Raw genomic sequence first — 20,079 nt, 5'->3', positions numbered from 1 at the left:
TATATACTAAATTAGTTTCTAGGACAGATGGTAAGTCTGCAATTTGAACTGGTGTTTGAGTTGGGCAGAGGAAACTGTATACAGAGGTGTACAAGGAACATTGAGCCAAATTTGCCTACTGCACTTTTCCCAAAAAGAAGTAAACTGACCTAGTTTTAAGGTTACTATTGTTGTAATGAAACACCATAACCAAACACAACCTGGGTAGAAAAGGGTTTATGTGGCTTATACTTCCATATCACCGTTCATCACTGAGAGAAGTTGGGACAGGAACTCAAACTGAGCAGGAATTTGGAGGGAGGAGCTGATGCAGAGTCCATGGAGTGGTGCTGTTTACTAGCTTGCTCCTCATGCCTTGCTCAGCCTGATTCCTTCTTGAACCTGGGACTCCCAGCCAAGGGTGTTAACACCTGCACTGGGCTGGGTCCTCCCACATCAATGACCAATTTAGAAAATATCCCACAGCCTGATCTTATTATTTATTTGTTTGTTTGTTTGTTTGTTTATTTTTTGCTGAGACATGGTTTCTCTGTGAAGCCCTGGCTGGCCTGGAACTCACTCTGTAGCCTAGATTGGCCTCGAACTTACAGAGATCTGCCCCCCTCCCCCTGGCCTCCCAAGTGCTGGGACTAAAGGCATATGCCACCCCCACCCAGCTCTACAGCCTGATCTTATGGAAGCATATTTTTTAATCAAGATCCCCTCCTGATTGATAACTATAGCTTGTGAAAAATTGACATAAAACTAGAAAGAACACAAGCCAAGACCAGATGTTGGAGGTGGCCCATAATGTTATTTATTTGTAAGTGAGGGCTCAATGAAACCATCAAACTGGGTCATTCCATGGGTAGAAAGAAATGGTTTTTTTTGGGGGGGGGGGGGAATAAGATCAAATTGCTATCTAGGGGATGGAGAACAACACTTGTCAGGAAAGCAATCCAATTTTCAATGATAGTCAGTGGGATGGGAGTCTGGGAGCTGGTAGAACTTGTTTGAGAACTGGCTGCCTTAGCTCACAGTGGTTGATCTTAGAGGTAGACAAAGGAGGTAGTGGTTTTCATAATAAACATAGACCAGCCTTACAGAATTCCTTAGTAATTCTGAATCTAGGCTTCTGTTTAACTAATAACAATCCTTCTGTTTACCCAGTCAGAGACACTCAGTTTAGGTCTTTGCCACTAACACTACTATTTGAAGGCCCGCTTTCAACCTAACATTGTTGATATGAAATAGAGTAGAATTTATCTAGGTTTTGATATCAAGTTCATTGTGAAAGATGAGTCTCTGTGGTCAATAAAAAGAAAAATAAAATCTTAATATATGCCTATAAATTTGTTGTTGTGGTCAGATGAATGCATCTGTGAGTAAAACTGATGTTTTACTCACATAAATTTGAAAACTCATCAACTTTTAAGTTAGTTTAAGACAATAAATATTTTTCTCGACTTGGTAAGTCTAATAACAGGTAATGGTTATTATGGTGCACCTTAGTGTTTTCCGTGCATTCTTTCCAAAAAGTTCTTTATCAATTTATGCATATAATCTTCACAGAAAACCATTTAAATTAGTGAGATTTCTGGACATAGTGTATTAAGAAACTTAAATAGTTTATGAAAAGTCACATGGTGGTAGCGTTCTGGTTTCAACATGCTATGCCGTGTGGTGATTATGGTGGGCTGTGTTAAAACCAAATTTCGGAGATAGCATTGTGAGATCTCATTAAGTGTGCCCGTTCTGTAAACATGTTCCCAAATGAATTCTTTTAGGATGGCCCCATCAAGAGCATATAAACAGCACAAAAGTATTGAAGGTGTCTGTTTCTTCTGACTTTCAGGAGAGAAGGGAATGGCGTGATCGCAGATGCTGTCATGAAATTTCGATCTAGTAAACGTGCCAATAAAAAAACCATGAAAAGCAGGATCCAATCTGTGCTACGAATACTGAATAACTCTGGAAACTTGGAAATAGCCCCTTCAAATGAGATAACATGCAAGTATCATTTCTATGCCTTTTCGTTTTAATATAGGTTACAAATTTACTCATTCAAATTCACATATTAGTTAAATGAAAATCTCACCTCATTATTTGTGATTGACCCACCAAAACTGTACTACAATTCTAAATATAATTCATAGTTCTCTAACATAAACAGTCTAAGATTTTTCTCTTTTATTAGTCATAAATATTTTTGAAGATTTGATTTTCTTCCTAAATACAATAATTTAAATATAGGAAAAGATCTATTTCGTACTGTCCACACAAGGGCAACGTATTTTAATTTGTTCTACCATGTCTTTTTCTATTGTTTTGAGCCCTGTATAGAATGACACAGCATGATAAAAAGAAATTCATTTTCTTTCTGAAATTGATTACGTAAGTTAAGACGGTTCCAATAGGAGTGAATTTTAGAGGTTGGAATTTAAAAGGATTTATGGCCTCAGTTTTATCTTTGTAAAATGGGAATATAATTCACGACTGATATCTCAAATTTGCATAAGAAAAATGAAAAATGTTTTTTAGTTTTATAAAATTTATTATGACAAAATTTGCAAATAAATAAAAATGCTTAAAGCATATTTGAATTGACATGTTGTAACATGAGGAGCGGGCTGCTTGTTGGGCTTTCTGTCCTGCCCAGTTCCCACAGCTGGTAGGTCCCAAAGAATCACACACAAGTCTACATAAGTTATAAAACTGATTGGCCCATTAGCTCAGGTTTTGTATTAGCTCATATAACTTATATTACCATTATTCTAGTTAGCCACATGGCTCAGTACCTTTTACAGCGGGGCAGGTCACATCCTGCTTCTTTGGAGTCTGAACAGGACAGCGGGAAGAGCTTTCTTCTTCCCAGAATACACCTGTTCTCATTGCCCCACCTCTACTTCCTGCCTGGCTATTGGCCAATCAGCATTTACTTAAAACATAATTGACAGAATGCAGAATTGTCCCCCACCAACATGTAGTCACTAGACCTATATACAGGGTACTGCGGCATTTCAATACCTACGCATTACATAAAGATTAGATCAGAGAAACTGGCTTAGCTATCAATTCAGACATTCAACAGTTCTTTCCTTGGGAGACAGTTAAAGTCTTCTCTGGTAAGTATTTTAAAATATTCATTCATAGTTGTCAACCATAGTTCATGACAATAGTAGAACATGAAAAGCGATCCTTCCTAGCCATCCTTACTTGCCATCCCATTGTCTGTCCTCTCTCCATTCTTCCCTCCTAGATACCCTTTACAGAGGTAGATAAAAACTATCCTACTCCCTACCTCTTTAAGTTTAGTGTTTTAGTTTTCACATGAAAGTGAGAACATGCATTATTTGTCATCTTGAGCCTGACTTACTAGACACAATACCTTCCTATTCTGTGTTGTTTCAAGTGACGCCATTCTGCTCTTTTATTGCTACATAATATTCCACTGGCCTTCTGTACCCCTTTTCTCTGCATACTTGTAAATTACTGATGGGTGTTGTGTTGCTAGATTTTTGTCCACTCGACACAAACTAGGGTTATCTGAGAGGGGGAAAGTCAACTTTTTTATAAAAATGCTTTTATAATATCAGCCTGTAGGCAAGTGTGTGGGTCATTTTCTGTCTTTATGAATGATATGAGAGGGCCCAGTTGTTTGGGTCAGTACTACCAAGCAAGTGGTCCTGGAGTGTATTAAAAAAAAAATTGAGCAATTCAGGTGAGCCAGTCAGTAAGCAACACTCCTGCATGGTCTCTGCTTCCATTCTCGCCTCTAGGTTCCTGCCTTAACTTCCTGCCCTGACTTTTCCCAGTGATGTATTGTGATCTGGTGTTGTAAGCCAAAACAAACCTTACACACACACACACACACACACACACACACACACACCATACACACACAGCATGTCCCTCTTGATTATGGTGTTTCATCACAGCAATAGAAACCTAATTAACACAAAAATTGATATCAGGTTCATGGGATATTTCTGTGATAGATGAGATTGGATTTGGGCAAATTGTGTAAGGACTTTGTTACTTTAGGCTAGAAAAGCCATTGAGTGTTCAGAGCATAATGAGCTATTATGGGAACTCACAAGATAATACTGAGATTGAAACAGAGGTCAATGGCACGGCTTGTGAAATTTTAGAGGCAGGTTTATGAGACCCTTATAGACTCCGTTGGGGCCATTCAATGTTTTGAATTAAAAATCTGTGGTTCTAGTTAGCTGCAGCTGAAGGATTAGCTGTGATTAACAAGAGGCCAGGATCGTTAAGGGGAATTTTTCTGGCAAGTGTTTCCTCGGGGTCATCACACAGAAACTCTGGTCCAGAGGAGCCTAAGGTTACAGCTGGTTCTGGCCGCTGAACTTGGTAAGAAGTAAGAGTTTCCTAGATCATATTGGCTTTGAAGATAAAGAGATCATGAAGAACATGATCATGAGGTCTGAAGCAGTGAGAGGCCAGGAGAGGTCACTGGTGGAGGCGCAGTCTCAGTTGCAGCAGAAATTCCAGGATTAAAGGGATTATGCAGAGAACTTTAAGCTTGGCATCATGCAGTCCTCAAAGAGAGCCCAGGAAAGGCAACTGGTATAGGTACAACCCAATTGCAAGAGGACCAAGCATTTTGTAGATGCCAGTACCATGAGGTGATTACCAAGAACAAAAGCAGGTATGGCGTAAAGCTGGCAAGAGTCTACTGAGGAGACAGAGCTTGAACTGCCAAACCCTTTGGGGAAAGGATCATGGGTGAGTCCCAGATGTCTGACACTGAGGTATGTACTGTAGGACTTTTGTTTTGCTTTGATTTGATAGTGACTATGCTCTGGTTATTCCCTCTTGGAATAAGGAAGTATTTTACTTATTTTGATTTTATAGAACACACAGTTATGAGACCTTTGATACTTTGAGAAACTTTGCAATTTTAAAGTGACACTGTATATTTTAAAGAGACTAAACTTTTAAAGTTTTTAAACTTTAAAGATGGTGTGACTTTTTAAAAACTTAAATGCTTTATATTGTAATCACTCACAGAGCAGTCTAAGTAAGCAAATATTACCTCTTCTCCTACACATTACGGTATAGTTCCAAAGTATTTCCTGGGTACTTGTTATGTATTTGGCAGTGTGCTGGGTAATTTTGCAAATAAATCAATAGCAGTTTCTACCTCCCTGAGACTCATAGCAAGCTGAAACAAAAAAAAATATTCTAACTGTTAGACTTGACAATCAAGAGAAGATATATGAAGTCAGGACACAGTTTAGAAGAGAGCATTTCCATTGTACATATAAGACCCTTGCTTGTTTTGCAAAACATGAAAAAAAAATGAAGAAGCAAGAGAAAGAATCCATCAGGTCAAGCCTATCCAATAAATACAGCAACTTATACAGGGATCCAGAAAAGAGACTAGAGGACAGATGGACTCAAACATGAGAAGGATCTCCATATCCTAAGATGTGGAAAGAAGAAGCTTTACCTGAAGGTGGGGGCGGGGAGCAAGAACTCTAACAGAATACTTCGACAGAACAATGAAACAAGAAGCTTATGGATATCCCCATAGGTTTGTTTACTGACAACATTTAGGAAACATTGATAGATAAGGGCTCAGGTCAAACAGTCAATATGTTGGCAGTTAGGACTCAAACTCAAGTCCCTTTTGTTCAAAGAAGGCAGAAAAGTGATCAGATGTCTTTGTTTTTCCTACTTCCAACAGGATGACTTGGCCCTACTGATGCTTACAAAAGCAAATGAAATGCACAGACTTGGAGATGCAAACTGTGCTTTCATTTTCCGACTGCCCGGACCCAAATAATCACATGGAAACGTTATTAGTTACAATATTGTTTGACCAAAGACTTAGCCATATTCCTAGCTAGATCTCACATCTTAAATTAACCCATTTATATTATTTTATATTTTACCACGAGGTTCGTGGTTTGTTACCTCACATCTTGCTTCTTGGGCAACTACATGGCAACTCCTCAACTCCTCCTACTTTCTATGTATATCTCTGTTCAGATTTCCTGCCTGGCTTTACTCTACTAAGCCATTGACCGAAACAGATTAATTCATCAACCAATAAAAGCTACGCATATACAGAAGAACATTGTATATCACAAACTTTATGAAACCTGGAATAATTTTGGCATAAACTATTTTTAAAGACTATGAAAACCTGTCTTATGAAGTTTGATTTCATATTATTAAAAATAAGATTGGTAGCCCACTAAAAATTTTCAAGACCAGCAAGAATATTTTCATACTCTTTTCAGGAAGTATAAGCCCAATAAAGTAACAACAGAATCAATCTGAAGGTATCATAACTGTACGAATGTCAAACAATAAAAGTATGGAGTAGCAAAGAAGATGAGGCTTGTTAAAGGGAATGAGTATGAAAAAAGGGAAATTTTAGACCATTTTTAACTTCCAGTAGGTATGGTATTTTTTTACTAAATGAAGAAACATAAGTAGAAAATTTCAGATAAAATGTGTTGTTCATACTGAGATGACTGTAAGACCTGCCTTAAGAAACTGTTCTGAATTCAGACCTGGAAGTAGAGCACACAAACTGTCACTACCCAGTGCTGACATTGTTGTCTTGCCTGGCACTCCCAACAACTCAGCATGCAACACCTGTAGTAACCTACTGACTATTGCACAACACACATCGTACAACCTGGAGCACAGGTGTTATGTCACCTTCCATTGAGAATGTCTTTTCCTCCTTGTCTTCGTAGGCCATTCCTTAGGGTTTCAAAGTACAGGGCAAATGTTATGCCCTTCATGATCACATCTTTGACTCGTCCTGTATCATTACTCTTTCCTCCACTTTATTTTTCATGTGTAATGATTTCTTGGTTAGTATCAATCTGTAAATAATGTGTTGAGGGAGCCTCAGTTTTATTAACTACTGAAGAAACAGCGCACACTGTAGCATCAGTAAAGTAATACATGCATAGTCCAATGACTATTCACAGGTGCATTTGAAAGATGAATGATTACCTTCTAAGTGATATCATACTGAATCCTAACGACTGCTTAAGCCTTTCTGTTGCCAAGAGTAATGAGCGACTTTGGAACAGGAAAGTCTGTATTTCCTGAAAGATGTAAGCAGGAACTTCCAACAGTTTGTATGCAACCAACTAGGATGAGGTTGCAAGGAGAGCTTTCTGGGGCACATGACTCAGAGGTTCTTTCCAAAGGCTCGAGGTGGAGCCTGGGAATCTGAATTTCAGCAAACCCTCCCAGTGACTGAGTTTCTGGTTGCCCTGGCACTGAGCTTCATGAAACCAAGGTGAAATGGTTTTCAGCTTATATTTTGTTTATCTTACTCTCGCTCTTTCTGTTTTAACACCAGCACTCACTGACCAGGATACAGAAAATTTTTTGACTCAAGGTAAGTTTTTTAATTATTTTGTACTTATCAAATTATAAGGATCTTAAGTTCAAATCTTTTGAGCTCTTTGCCAAAGTCTTATCTGTGAAGCTGGTGCCTTCATTAAGAGTTCACTCTGTAGGGATCTTGCAGAAAGCAGTCACTGCTCTTCACAGTGGCTGATGAATGAGGGTTTTAGTAATTTCTCCTTCTTCTAGAAAAAAAAATAGAACTACAGTGGAGTATAATCCACTTGGCACTCAACACCAAGCTCCAGGCAACTTTCTTGGCAGTTCTGGGAAGCTTTGTTCCTGTGGTTCTAGAGCAGTGTTTCTGTAGACTTGTAAATCATGGTTGATGACAACATTCATGTAGCTTTTTTGAACCACCAGAGTGCCTTGCTTTGTTGTGGATTTGAGTTAATCATAAGGTAATAAATTGTGAAAATATTTTAAGTTTGAAGCCTTTAACTTGAAGGGAAAGTCATGTTCCAATGTCACTGGATATATACTTTTAGGCTAAGAGGATAGGCATAAAATTCCTAGAAACAAAGAACTTATGTCTCAGATCAACAAATGTAGTTAGAAATTAGTTCCCTGTACTTGGATTTCTGGCTTATTTTAGATACTTAAGAGATTTTAGAAGGTACTTCACTCTAATATATTTTTCAGTTCAGTTCTGTGTTTAACTTACAATTATTTTGAATAAACCTGTAATAAAATAATTCACCAAAGAATTTATTTCGAGAAGGCAGGAAAAGAACCCATACCCAAGTATATTCTTAATAAAAGTTTAATCCTCTTTTATTGGAGAATCTGTAAGAAAACAATTGCTTTGGATTAGCAACCTATGACCAACCCATCAATAGATATGTTTATTAATGATATACCTCTATTATTGCTAATAAACATTAGACTAAATACAAGAAGAGATATAACATTTTGGGTCGAGAAGAACTAAGCAAATTAACCCACCCCAGTCCATTTCACCTCTGTCATTGAAATGTTTATAGGTTTCTTAAGATATTTAAATAAAGTTATATTATATTTTAAGTTACATTTTTATTGATTGTCCATATGCACATGCTATGAAAAGACTATAAGAGGGAGTCAATTTTCTCCTTCCATTATATGGGTCCCAGAAATCAAACTTACATTGTCAGGCTTGGAGGCGGGCTCTTTTACCAGCTGAGTGATCTCACCACTCTTAAACCTAATTCTAGAAATCAGAATCTTCTGTCACATTCAATTCCTTCCAAAGGTCCTCTTACTTATACACAGCCAGGTAAGGAGAACCAGAACACCCATGGTGAACTACAATGCCCAGGAGAAGGTTTCTGGGTGCAATGGTTTTAATCCAACTTCACAATGTACATGCGTCTCTCCTCAAAATAACAGTTTCTGACTTGTTAGATGGTGTGGAACTGAAAGTCAGTATTCCCAACAAGGTCCCAGGAGTAATAATTTAATAAGGCCACAGGTCATATTTTGAGTAGCTAGAAAAAGGAAACCTTATAGGAGTTTGGGGCCTATGGAGGCATATCGAGTACTGACCTGTGTTAGCCCACACTTATGAAATATCCCAAACCATGATGAAGTTGCTCCAGAATTAGATGGCCTTTTTCAATTTACTTCAGAACTGTCCTGTCCCTTAAAAATATAACATATTGAACCAGATATACAGTAACACATCTATAATCCCAGCACTTGGGGGTGTAGACTTGGGATGATCAGTAGTTCAAGCTCTTTCTCAGCTACAACTAGAGTTTGGAGGTAGCCTGGGCTATATGAGGCCCTGCGTCAAATAAAAATAAATGGTCATGCATTTGGAATATCCAGCACGTGTTGGGAAAAGAGTGGGGAAATCGTCAATGAGGAAAAATCGCTGCAGTAATTTTCTGAATGGGAAGAAGCATCACCGGGCCAGGAAGTTAATTTTTTTTTTTTTTTGTCAGAATGTGGAGCCCGCCCAGACCTCATCACACTGTCTGAAGAGAGAATCATTGGGGGCACTCTAGCTGACACAGGCGACTGGCCCTGGCAAGTCAGTCTCCAGCTCAATAATGTCCACCACTGTGGAGGTGCCCTGATCAGTAACTCGTGGGTCCTGACCGCAGCTCACTGCTTCAGAAGGTGAGTCCACAGCTGCTCTTCCATCTGGGAGTAATGGAAAGACAGCTACATGAAGACTCCACCCACTACCCCTAGAACTAAACATAATTGGATTGACACCTAAATAATTCAATGGAAATTATTTCTGAGTCATTTCTTTTTCATTTGTGGAAGTATAATTGTCTTTTCTCCTTTGGCATAATGATTTGCTAATAGTTCTCTTTTCCAAATGACAGTACTATAACACAGCAAAGAAAATAAGAACCACACACTACAGTGCTTGATTTAAATTCTTATAAAAGTTCATAGAATTTACATAACTTCACTCTGTTTTCTTATTGGGGCAACACTACTAAGTGCTAGTGTTCCTGGTAGGTCTGGTTAAGCTATTGTTACATTGCTGTGGTCCAGGCTGGAGAGATGGTTTGTTGGTTAACAGCACTTGTTGAGCTTTCAGAGAATTCGGGCTCAGTTCTCAGCACCCACATGGTGGCTGTAGTTCCACAGCATCAACACCCTTTTCTGAGCTCTGCAGGCACCAGACATGCATGTGGGTGCACATACATACATTCAGGCAAAGCATATACATCAGGTTAAATAAGTAAGATAATTTTTAAGTTTTGTTGTAAATGATTTTCACATTACATTACGTAAGCTAATTAGTAGACTGATGTTGGCCTAGAGACTAGGAAATCCCAATAATTTAGTTTCACAGAACTGATCCAATGCCTATATGGAACACAATACTCTGCTTCATAGAAGCACCAAGTACAACCACAGCAGTACTCCTACTTGAGAGCGGTTATGTTAGGCCATTTACACTTCGGAGTGAGCAGACGATTACACTAGTGTAAGTGACGGCTGCAGAGCAACTGTGCAAACATTCTGTCGGTGCAAGCTGAAGCTCACACTGCTCCTAAGAAAAGGATTTCTTCTGTGTTCAACATGGAACCTTCTAGTTTCAGGCATATATTGGTACTGGATATCCAAAACTTAAAAAACTTGAGGAAACTAAACTAAAAAAGAAAATCATCCAGAAAAGTAAACTCAGGTGTTCCCCTAACCATATCCATTCTTTTCTCAGTCTTTTTCAATTAGTAAACTACAGCATCCTTGTCGTACACAACAATCCACTCTCAAATCAGTCCAAACTTGTTTCCAAAAGTATGCATCTTAAGCTTTGGGCTCACAGCTTTTTTTTCTCCTCTAACTCTTTTTACATTTCCCCATCTATGAAACTTCTCAAGTTGCTGGGTTTTTTTCCCTAAAATGCTATCATTTCCAAATCCCCATTTGTTCAGACTGAAATGCTTTTGGATAGTCACAATTCCAAAGAGATAGATGGTACTGAGAGCTGAAAGCATTGCCTTTTATCACGTTTGTTTTTTTTAACTAGTCCATTAATTAGATGACGATGATTAAACATGAACACAACTTGCACACAGTTTCTGAACAAAGATTCTAGAAAACCTCTCCTCTTTCTGCTGCTGTTTTATAACTCAATGTTGGTGAATAAATTTGAAAGTTGCTTGAGAGATCGCCCTCAAATCATATGATTCGGGTTTAAATAGGCATACATGCTGCTGCGTTTCAGCTAACACAGGGAACTAAATTCATAAAACCAATTCAATAATCAACGTCACATGAAATGCCCAACAGTAAGACTGACACTCTCGGCTTTCAGCCACACCCACAGTGTGAAACAAAAAGTGTAAGTGCCTGGACTTAGCAGACTTTTGGTGTAATTGGGGATGCACTGGAAACAATATTAGAGCTCTATTCTCTTAGAACCTAGGTATCAAAAACTAAGGAAAGTATGTCACCGTCTTGAATGGTGTGATCACAAGTATCAACAATGAATGCCAAAGCCATGCAAGAAATGTATTTTAATTTTGCCACCACAAACCTACTCTCCACCTTGTGGAACCGCCAGAGCTGAGAAGCTATATGGACCATGTCCTGATACCCTCTGTACTGATCTGAGCATCAACAAGAACCATGAGCAGGCACTTGTTAAGGGATAACCACCCTTACATCCAGGTACAGAGACATGATGAGGCTCTATTGAAAATTACTCTATTATCACCTCCTCATGGTATTTTCTTACTTTTCATGCCAATTCTACAGTGGCTTCCCAGTCCACTATCAGTTTGTAGACATTATTGTAGAGCCTTCAAAACTTGTAGGTATTACCTGGGAATAGTAGCAGTGTGATACCAACACTTGGAATGCAGAGACAACAGAATCTGGAGTTCAAGATAATCCTCAGTCATCTAGCAAGTTCAAAGAAAGCCTGGGATATATGAGACCATCTAAAAAAAATACAAATATTAAAAATTAATCAGTACTTTCTTGTGGCTTTTCATTTGCCTGATAAACTTGTATATATTATATTTAATTTTGATTAAATAAAACATCCATTTTTTACCTTACATATGTGTTTTAGGGTATACCTAAAAAACTCTATAGTTCCAAAGTTACAATAATAATTTTCTCTTTCTATACATATGTATATATTTACACACTATACATATAAAACATGCTCAAATTTAGTACAGAATAATCATTCATCTATTAACAAGAAAGATAGCATTCAACCTTACTACTACTTGAATAGATTTTCCTTCTCAAAACAAAAGAAAAAAACAATAATCAAAGGAAATGAGTTAAAATATAAAAGATAATGATTTCAGAATCCTTTGTTGCTTGGACAGGAACATCAGGGAGGAAACATTCCCCTACACTAGTTATCATTAACTATAGTGTTGGGATATACTCACTGGGATAGAAAAAAAAAGTCAAGAGAATGTACTACTAAAAGATGTGTTTTCTAAAACTCTTTCTCTGAATAGTTAAATTAAAATTACTAGATAAGCTGCTAGTAAGGAGTTCAATACTGTTATGTGATTACAGTTCAGGAAAATGTATCAATGAGATGTTGGTGGTAAATACAAAACACATTATATGAAATTCTCAAAGACCCAATATAATTAATTATATTTCAAGCCAAAGTACAAATACATGAAGTACTTGTGAACTCCCTATTTAATGGCATGTTTCTGGTTTTGTTTTTAGCTACTCTAATCCTCTACAATGGACTGCCACCTTTGGTGTTTCTACAGTACTTCCTAACTTAAGAGTGAGAATAAGAGCTATCAGAGTCCATAACAATTACAGACCCACAACTCGTGATAATGATATTGCAGTTATACAACTTGAAAGACCCATCACCTTTACCAGAAATATCCATAGCGTGTGTCTCCCAGCTGCGACCCAGAGTATCATACCTGGTTCTGTTGCATATGTTACAGGCTGGGGATCGCTCACTTATGGAGGTAAGTGTCTCTGGAAAACGAAACAGCTTAATGACATCTTGTCTGTTATTTGTTACTATGGAAAATTGTTTTTGAGCTTTGACACAGGGTCTCACTTTAATCCAGGCTGGCTTGGAATTCATTATGTAGCTCAAGCTGGCCTCAAATAAATAATCCTCTGCTTCAGTCACCCCTGCCCCCAAATGATGGGAAGAAGGGCTTGTACCTCTACGTCCAGCTTTGTACTTCTTTGATGTGGAAACAGCCTGAGGACAACCACTACTACAGAACCGTCTATATCTGGTCATCCCTGACTCTAGCTACAGCGGCTGTCCCAGGGCTGTAAAACAAGAAATGTCCTTAGAAACCATAGGGATTTCTAGACAGAGAATTTTTTTATTGATTTTATTGAGCTCTACATTTTTCTCTGCTCCCCTCCCTGCTTCTCCCTCCCCTTTAACCCTCCCTCAAGGTCCCCATGCTTTCAATTTACTCAGGAGATCTTGTCTTTTTCTACTTCCCATGTAGATTAGATCCATGTAAGTCTCTCTTAGTGTCCTCATTGTTGTCTAAGTTCTCTGGGATTGTGTTTTGTAGGCTGGTTTTCTTTGCTTTTTGTTGTAGAAGGAGCTGCGGTGGGCTGCGTTCCTGCCACCCAGCTCCCGGCCGCCTGGCTAGCTTATGCCCCAAAATAACAACACACAAATTGTATTCATTTAAACACTGCCTGGCCCATTATATCTAGCCTCTTCTTGGCTACCTCTCATACCTTGCTTAACCCATATTTAGTAATCTGTGTAGCACCACGAGGTGGTGTCTTACCAGGAAGATTCTAGTGTACGTCCATCTTGGGCTAGAGCTTCATCGCGTCTGACCCAGAGAGGAGGGTCATGGTGACTGCCTCACTTCCTCCCAGCATTCTGTTCTGTCTACTCCACCTACCTAATTTTCTGACCTATCAGGCCAAGCAGTTTTCTTTATTAACCAATGAAACAACAGATTGACAAATTACCTTCCCACATCAGCTTTGTGACCAATTTCTTGAGTTCTTTGTATATTCTGGAGATCAGTCTTCTGCCTGGTATGGGAATTTCTGTAACAGGAATATGTGAAAGAAAGGGATACAGAAACCTAATAGAGACCTCAAAGTCAGTGCAAGACAACCCAAGACCAAGTTTTCAGCACAAACGAGATTTATTTGTCCCAGAGAAACCGATGGCAGGGATAACGAACAGAGACAGGAGATAGAAAATGAGAAAGAAGGGGAAGGGAACAAGGGAGAGGGGAGTAAAGAAACAACAGAGAGGGTGAATGGGGTATTTCTCCCAAAGGAACTGCCTCTACATAGAGAGGAGACAGATGTGACCCAGAGGCAAATGGCTGTAAAACTTAAAACCCAGTGTTAGGATGAGCTGGTTAATTTTGATTGGGCATTTTAATTATGGTGACATAAAGGGGGTTTGATTGTTGGACTTCAATACTTTAATAACTGGACCCTGGTAGTCAGTCTCAGAAGAAGGAAGGGCCAAATAAGGGAACGGACCTTGGGGGCTAGCTTTAGGAATGTAACTTAAGAGTTTTTAGCAAGATAGAGGGGATGAAGGAGAACGGCAAAGCCTGTTAGAACCATATTTGTCATATGTAGGCTTGCTAGAGCCCCTTCAATAAGTTCCTTATTAATATAGAAAGTCTTTGATTTTCTGTGAAGAAAAGGAGACTTAAAATAATAATGACCTGGAGACTTTAACACCCTTTAAAGTACTGCCTTTAATTTTCTCTGGGATGAAATGAATCCTACAGCCACAGCAAGGAACTCCACGTAGAGATAAACATTGATCACATTTATTTATTGCATAAATAAAGTTGAAATTTAAATAAGCACAATCTGAAAGAACAATTGGAGCCAATAATAATAATAATAATAATAATAATAATAATAATAACACAATCTAGTAGGAAGTGGAAGAGAAACATGAGCAATTTCTTTGGACTATTACAGACATGGTAGTGATTATCCCTCTAGGGACTAATAATTGTCTCGGAAAGCATTTCATTGTGTTCTTTTAATGCAATAGTTAAATTTTATACCAGCCACAGAAAACAGACAGCGCTCTGCTGAGGGAGCACTAATATCACAGATTAGTCCTTTAAGGCCAGACCACTTTCTCTTTCGCTGCTAAATGTTCACTGATGTACAGTTTTCTAATCCCAAATCCATCTATAAACAATTTAAACAGTGCAAGTCGATTTTAACACAAGTTGTTGGGTTGGTTTTATCGATGTTTTTTGGGGGCGGGTTCTCATGGTGGCTCGGGTTGACACTAAATTTACTACAAAACTAGAGCTGATTTTGAACTCCTGATTTTTCTATATTTACTTTTGAAATGTTGGGATTACAGGCATGTGTCACCACATTCAGCAATTTACTGGTTAACTCTAAGACTATAAAGGAAAGCAGATCACAAACTCATAAAGAAAAAGAAAAGACGCTTGTCTCCCTAAAGGAGTTATCCTTTCTCTCCTACAAGTATCTTTGCGCAGAGGAAACTCTTATGTGCATCTTTTGGTGCCTCCCTTTTAAAATAGATAATGTTTTGAGCACTTATTCATTCTCAAATTCAGCACAGAGTCATTACTCCGTATTTTCTGAAGACTGTTTCATTTCTGTTTTTATACTAAACAGGCAACACAGTCACAGATCTACGGCAAGGACAGGTCAGAATAATAAGTAACGAAGTATGCAATGAACCATCTGGTTACGGTGGAAGCGTCTTGCCTGGAATGCTCTGTGCTGGGGTGCCTTCGGGTTCAGTGGATGCATGCCAGGTATTATCAGTGTCATCACCGAGAAGTTTCTAGACATTTTCAAGCACGTTACTCTGTCACCGGCATAAGGATGACAACAATTGACACACACACAACTCTGAATCTCAAAAAATGTATGCCCTTAATTATAGATGAAAAACATCTTTTCTGAATCTCATCTGTCATGAAAATGTTAACTTTCAATTGCTATGAATGTTCAAGCCAATATTATACAACATGGTGGATACAACTAAAGATAAAGTATAATCTGCTTCAAAGTTGCTAGAGATTAAACTTTTATGTTTTTATCACAAGGAGCAAAGTTACAGTTTTGAATTGTAGAAATATTAGCTAGAAGTATTTTCTATCCTACAAATATATATAATGACTAATTCATTACTAAGTTTATAAATAATTACTAAGTTTTAACATACCATTTTATTTGTAAACACTCTTCAGTCTCAGTCCAATTAATAAAAATACCATAGCATGCATCCACCAAAGATATCTAAATTTTGAAGTACTTTAAAGAAAATAGCTTAGTTAATTGAGCCATAAGGGGTCCTAAATTATATAATAACAGAAAAGAAAAAGAAAGAAAAGGGGAGGGGAAGAAAAAGAAAAGGAAGAGGAGAGAAAATAGGGAAACAAAAAGAAAAGGAAGTAAAAGAACTTTATCTCTAGCCTGTAAATCTTTAAATTAAATACCCCAAAACAAACAGTAAGTGTACAATTTTCTTCATTAGTGATTAGTATAAAATTTAATATTAAAATTTTAATGAAATTAATGAAACTTAAGACAAAGGATTCCATTCCCTTGTCTGATACTAAGCCAATATAATCACAGGAGCAAATAATTAAACATTATAAATATTCAAGTGTCTTCAGGTGTGGAGCCCTTGCCCACCTTCCACAACGACAAATTGTCAAGTTTCATAAAGTCTTCTAAAGAACTTAGCAGTCAGAGAGTAACCCAACTTGACAATTTCAGATCTAGTGAATATTGGTTACAACAGCTTAAGGGGATAGCATATTAAAATGTCCTTTTCAGTATCCCTCTCTCATGCAATCAGCTTCTGTATATACAAACTCTGCTCTTCGTGTTAGGCAGGTTAATGACGTTTTTCATGAAAAATTTTCATGAAATTTTTCCTTGTTTTATATTGGCCTCACTGATTGTTACTTGAAACACTAACACACAGAATTTCTATATCAAAAATATAATAAATAAATATTTTACGAAAAAGTTTATAATATCAATTTCATACATTCATTCAAAAATACATCTTTTCATTTATTTCTCTGTGACGTTCCTTGTGTTAATGCAACTAGATCGTCCCTGCACTTATCAGGTTTAGAACCAAGAATGCAAGTTCAACCCAGGCAGTGGTGGTGCACACCTTTAGTCCTAGCACTTGGGAGGCAGAGGTAGGCAGATTCCTGTGAGTTCCAGGCCAGCCTGGTCTATAGAGCTAGTTCCAGGACAGGCTCCAAAGCTACAAAGAAACCCTGTCTTCAAACAAACAAACAAACAAAAGAATTCAAGTTCAAGCGCTTTAGTCCTAGCACTTGGGAGGCAGAGGTAGGCAGATTCCTGTGAGTTCCAGGCCAGCCTGGTCTATAGAGCTAGTTCCAGGACAGGCTCCAAAGCTACAAAGAAACCCTGTCTTCAAACAAACAAACAAACAAAAGAATTCAAGTTCAAGCATCTGCCACTAGGCAGTAAAACTAACTAGGTACAATAAAAGTTACATGGCACTCATAGGTAGCTTTTGCTTATACATAGTAGATAAATTATAATTCAGAAAAATTTGTCAGTATAGGAAAAATAGTATCAAAAACATAACAAGGAAATCCTGAGGACTGGTCAAATGGAGCATGAAGCATCATCCAAAGGAATGAGGTACCAGCCAGCTTCATGCAGTACTTGTCAAGCAAGTTGGTGATTCACAGACTGACCTTTCTCTCTGTCTAAACCATTAATTAAATAGGTATGGAAAACCTAACTACTAAGAGCAGTCAAATGAGTAGCTAACTTTTCTAGACATACGTTTGGTGATAAAAGCTGGTTTTATTAGTACTGGACTGTATACCAAGCTCTTCCCACATTACTTTGTGTGTTAAGCTCACTTAAACTCATAAAAACATCATTTATTGATAAGAGAATTGTAGTGCAGAGATGTTAAAGAGCTTACTGGAGTTCACAGAGCTGACAGGTGGAGGACTCAAACTCAGGCTTTCTAGCTTCAGAATTCACAGAATTAACTGATAATATAGTATCTTTTAAATGTATCTCCCTAATTAGATTATTGCTTATATAGGTGCTTAGGCAGTTGGTTATTGCCATTGGCTGATAAATATGTCATAAGAAATGCTTTAGTTACTGTTGTAAAAATTTCTTGCCAATTATTCACTAAAAGAATAATAGTGGATGAGTTACTGTGCATCAAGCATCTCACTGGGTAGTAAAGAAAGGACAGTAAGTGACAAGTCTATAAGCTCATTCTCTCAAAAACTATTTCACTGGCATCTCCTATGGACTAGACACCTAGGTTGCACCTGTGTCAAGAGCAAGGATGCTCCCTTCCCTGATGGACTTTGCAACAGCACTGCTCACACAGATATTGGTCAAGTATCAAAAAGCACTGAATGCTAACTCAAGGAGAGCTGACCAGTGGGAATAATCAAGCCTTCATAAAATATTGAAGAAGCAGGAACACAGATACCACAGAGTATGAGGTCACAGTAAGAAGCTAATGGAGCCCCAAGAAGGAAGTACAAAGGAAAGCAGAGGGTCATAGAAGGCTTCCTAGGGTGAAAGACTGAGACGGAGAGGAAGCCACCAGGAAGAAAGACTAGCTAATGAGCTCTACAACTTCTCAGCCTTGCTTGTAGACTTGAAGGATTTCAGGCTTGTTTTCATGGCTTATTGTCTCTCAGAAAGACATAGGCTCGTAAATGACTAAGACTTCATCTACTGCCATAGAAATAAACTGCAGATTCCAGGGTTGCTTTTCCACTTAAGTAATCAATTGCTTTGTTTCCTTCAGGGTGATTCTGGTGGCCCACTAGTACAAGAAGACTCACGGCGGCTTTGGTTTGTTGTGGGCATTGTGAGCTGGGGCTATCAGTGTGGCCTGCCAAATAAGCCAGGAGTGTATACTCGAGTGACAACCTACCGCGACTGGATTCGTCAGCAAACTGGAATCTAGTGCAGCATAAGCAAGCATGCTGTGAAGTATGCATGCAATTGTGCCTGACTCAGATGACATAACTGAGCTTTTTAACTGCAAAGGAAACTGGAAATGTCTCATCTTAACATAAAAATGTGCCTTAACCAACAGTATTTAATATTTCTTTGTCAGTATGGCTTTTTACATTGTATTGTATCATAGCTACGTAAGAGAAGAAATATGTTAAACTGGTTATAGGGTTAATAATTTTGTTAATAGGCATGGTAAGTTGTAGTAGTGAGAAATTAGGTACAAGGAGGAAGAGTCGGGAGTGCTCTCTGATGTCTCATTGAAGCTGGTAGTACAGAGTGTGGGTTACGCAAAGGAAGTTGGAGCTGTATGAGGATAGAAAAACTGTATCTATTTAGAATGTATAAACAGTTAATATTTTCTAGAAAAAGTAGTACTAGCATTAAATTTTGAAGACATTGTACAAAAATTGTAAAACTTGAAGCTAGCCCAAATATTTGACAAGATCACATTCTTATACAAAACCCCTGGGATGTTTTTGGGTATTGATCATCAGAGCAAAAATGTTGTTTTCAAGTGAAACCAACAAACTTACAAGTAGTTTTCATGGTAAATTTTAATTTTAAGTGTTTTATCTACATAGAGGAGAGAACATATCTCCTCCATAGAGAAGCTGAGAAAATTAATCCACACAGCCTTCTCAGCTATCTTTGAACCACAAAACTTGTTGGGAAGAAATTCCTACCACCAACTTCCTACCTTCGTCATTAATTTTTAGAGTAACCTGATAACAAATTAAAAGTGAATGATGAAGGAGAGGTGAAGAGCTGGTTGCCAATGGCAAAGACTAAAGCGTTTAATATCAATAAGTCTGTTCTGGAGAGAGAAGGATGTCAGATTCACAGTCTCTCTGTGTGTTTATCTCTCGGTCTTTGTCTCGCTCTGTCTCTCTCTCTCTCACACACACATACACATTCACTCACACACACAACCACTATCACCAGGGAGTACATATTAAATAGAATCAATTAAAATCTAATGTCACAGCAATCTATATAACCTGATTCACAAATGATCCAAGTTTTTATTGGCTCTCAGTAGAGCTAAAGCTTGGTTGGGCATGATCACATGTGTCTCACTTCTTCCTTCTAAAAGTTAACTCCTTCCACCTGGAGAAGAGAGACGGTCAAGGCAACACAATGAAAACATTTCGCTCTTTCTGAAGTAAATATTTAGGTCTGGATTAAAGCAAATTATTTGACAGAAAAGGATTTGAAAATGTAACCAACTCT

General features: G+C 38.0%; 1 protein-coding gene across 1 annotated transcript in view; it reads left to right on the top strand.

Annotated features, from left to right (window-relative positions):
- The window catches only part of LOC126506282 (transmembrane protease serine 11D-like), a 31,123-nt gene extending 12,327 nt beyond the window's left edge, over positions 1-18,796 (top strand). The window contains exons 5-10 of the mRNA XM_050149687.1: positions 1,835-1,989; positions 7,337-7,375; positions 9,309-9,486; positions 12,541-12,800; positions 15,463-15,605; positions 18,635-18,796. Of these exons, the coding sequence (XP_050005644.1) occupies positions 1,835-1,989; positions 7,337-7,375; positions 9,309-9,486; positions 12,541-12,800; positions 15,463-15,605; positions 18,635-18,796 (937 nt within the window). The remainder of the gene's footprint in view (positions 1-1,834; positions 1,990-7,336; positions 7,376-9,308; positions 9,487-12,540; positions 12,801-15,462; positions 15,606-18,634) is intronic.
- Positions 18,797-20,079: the final 1,283 nt, after the last annotated feature.

The sequence above is a fragment of the Alexandromys fortis genome, unplaced genomic scaffold (assembly GCF_014885135.2).
Source record: "Alexandromys fortis isolate MF-2015 unplaced genomic scaffold, M_Fortis_MF-2015_v1.1 scaffold_0, whole genome shotgun sequence".
Lineage (NCBI taxonomy): Eukaryota > Metazoa > Chordata > Mammalia > Rodentia > Cricetidae > Alexandromys > Alexandromys fortis.
The sequence above is the reverse complement of the archived record's forward strand: the minus strand, read 5'-3'. Positions and strand labels throughout refer to the sequence as shown.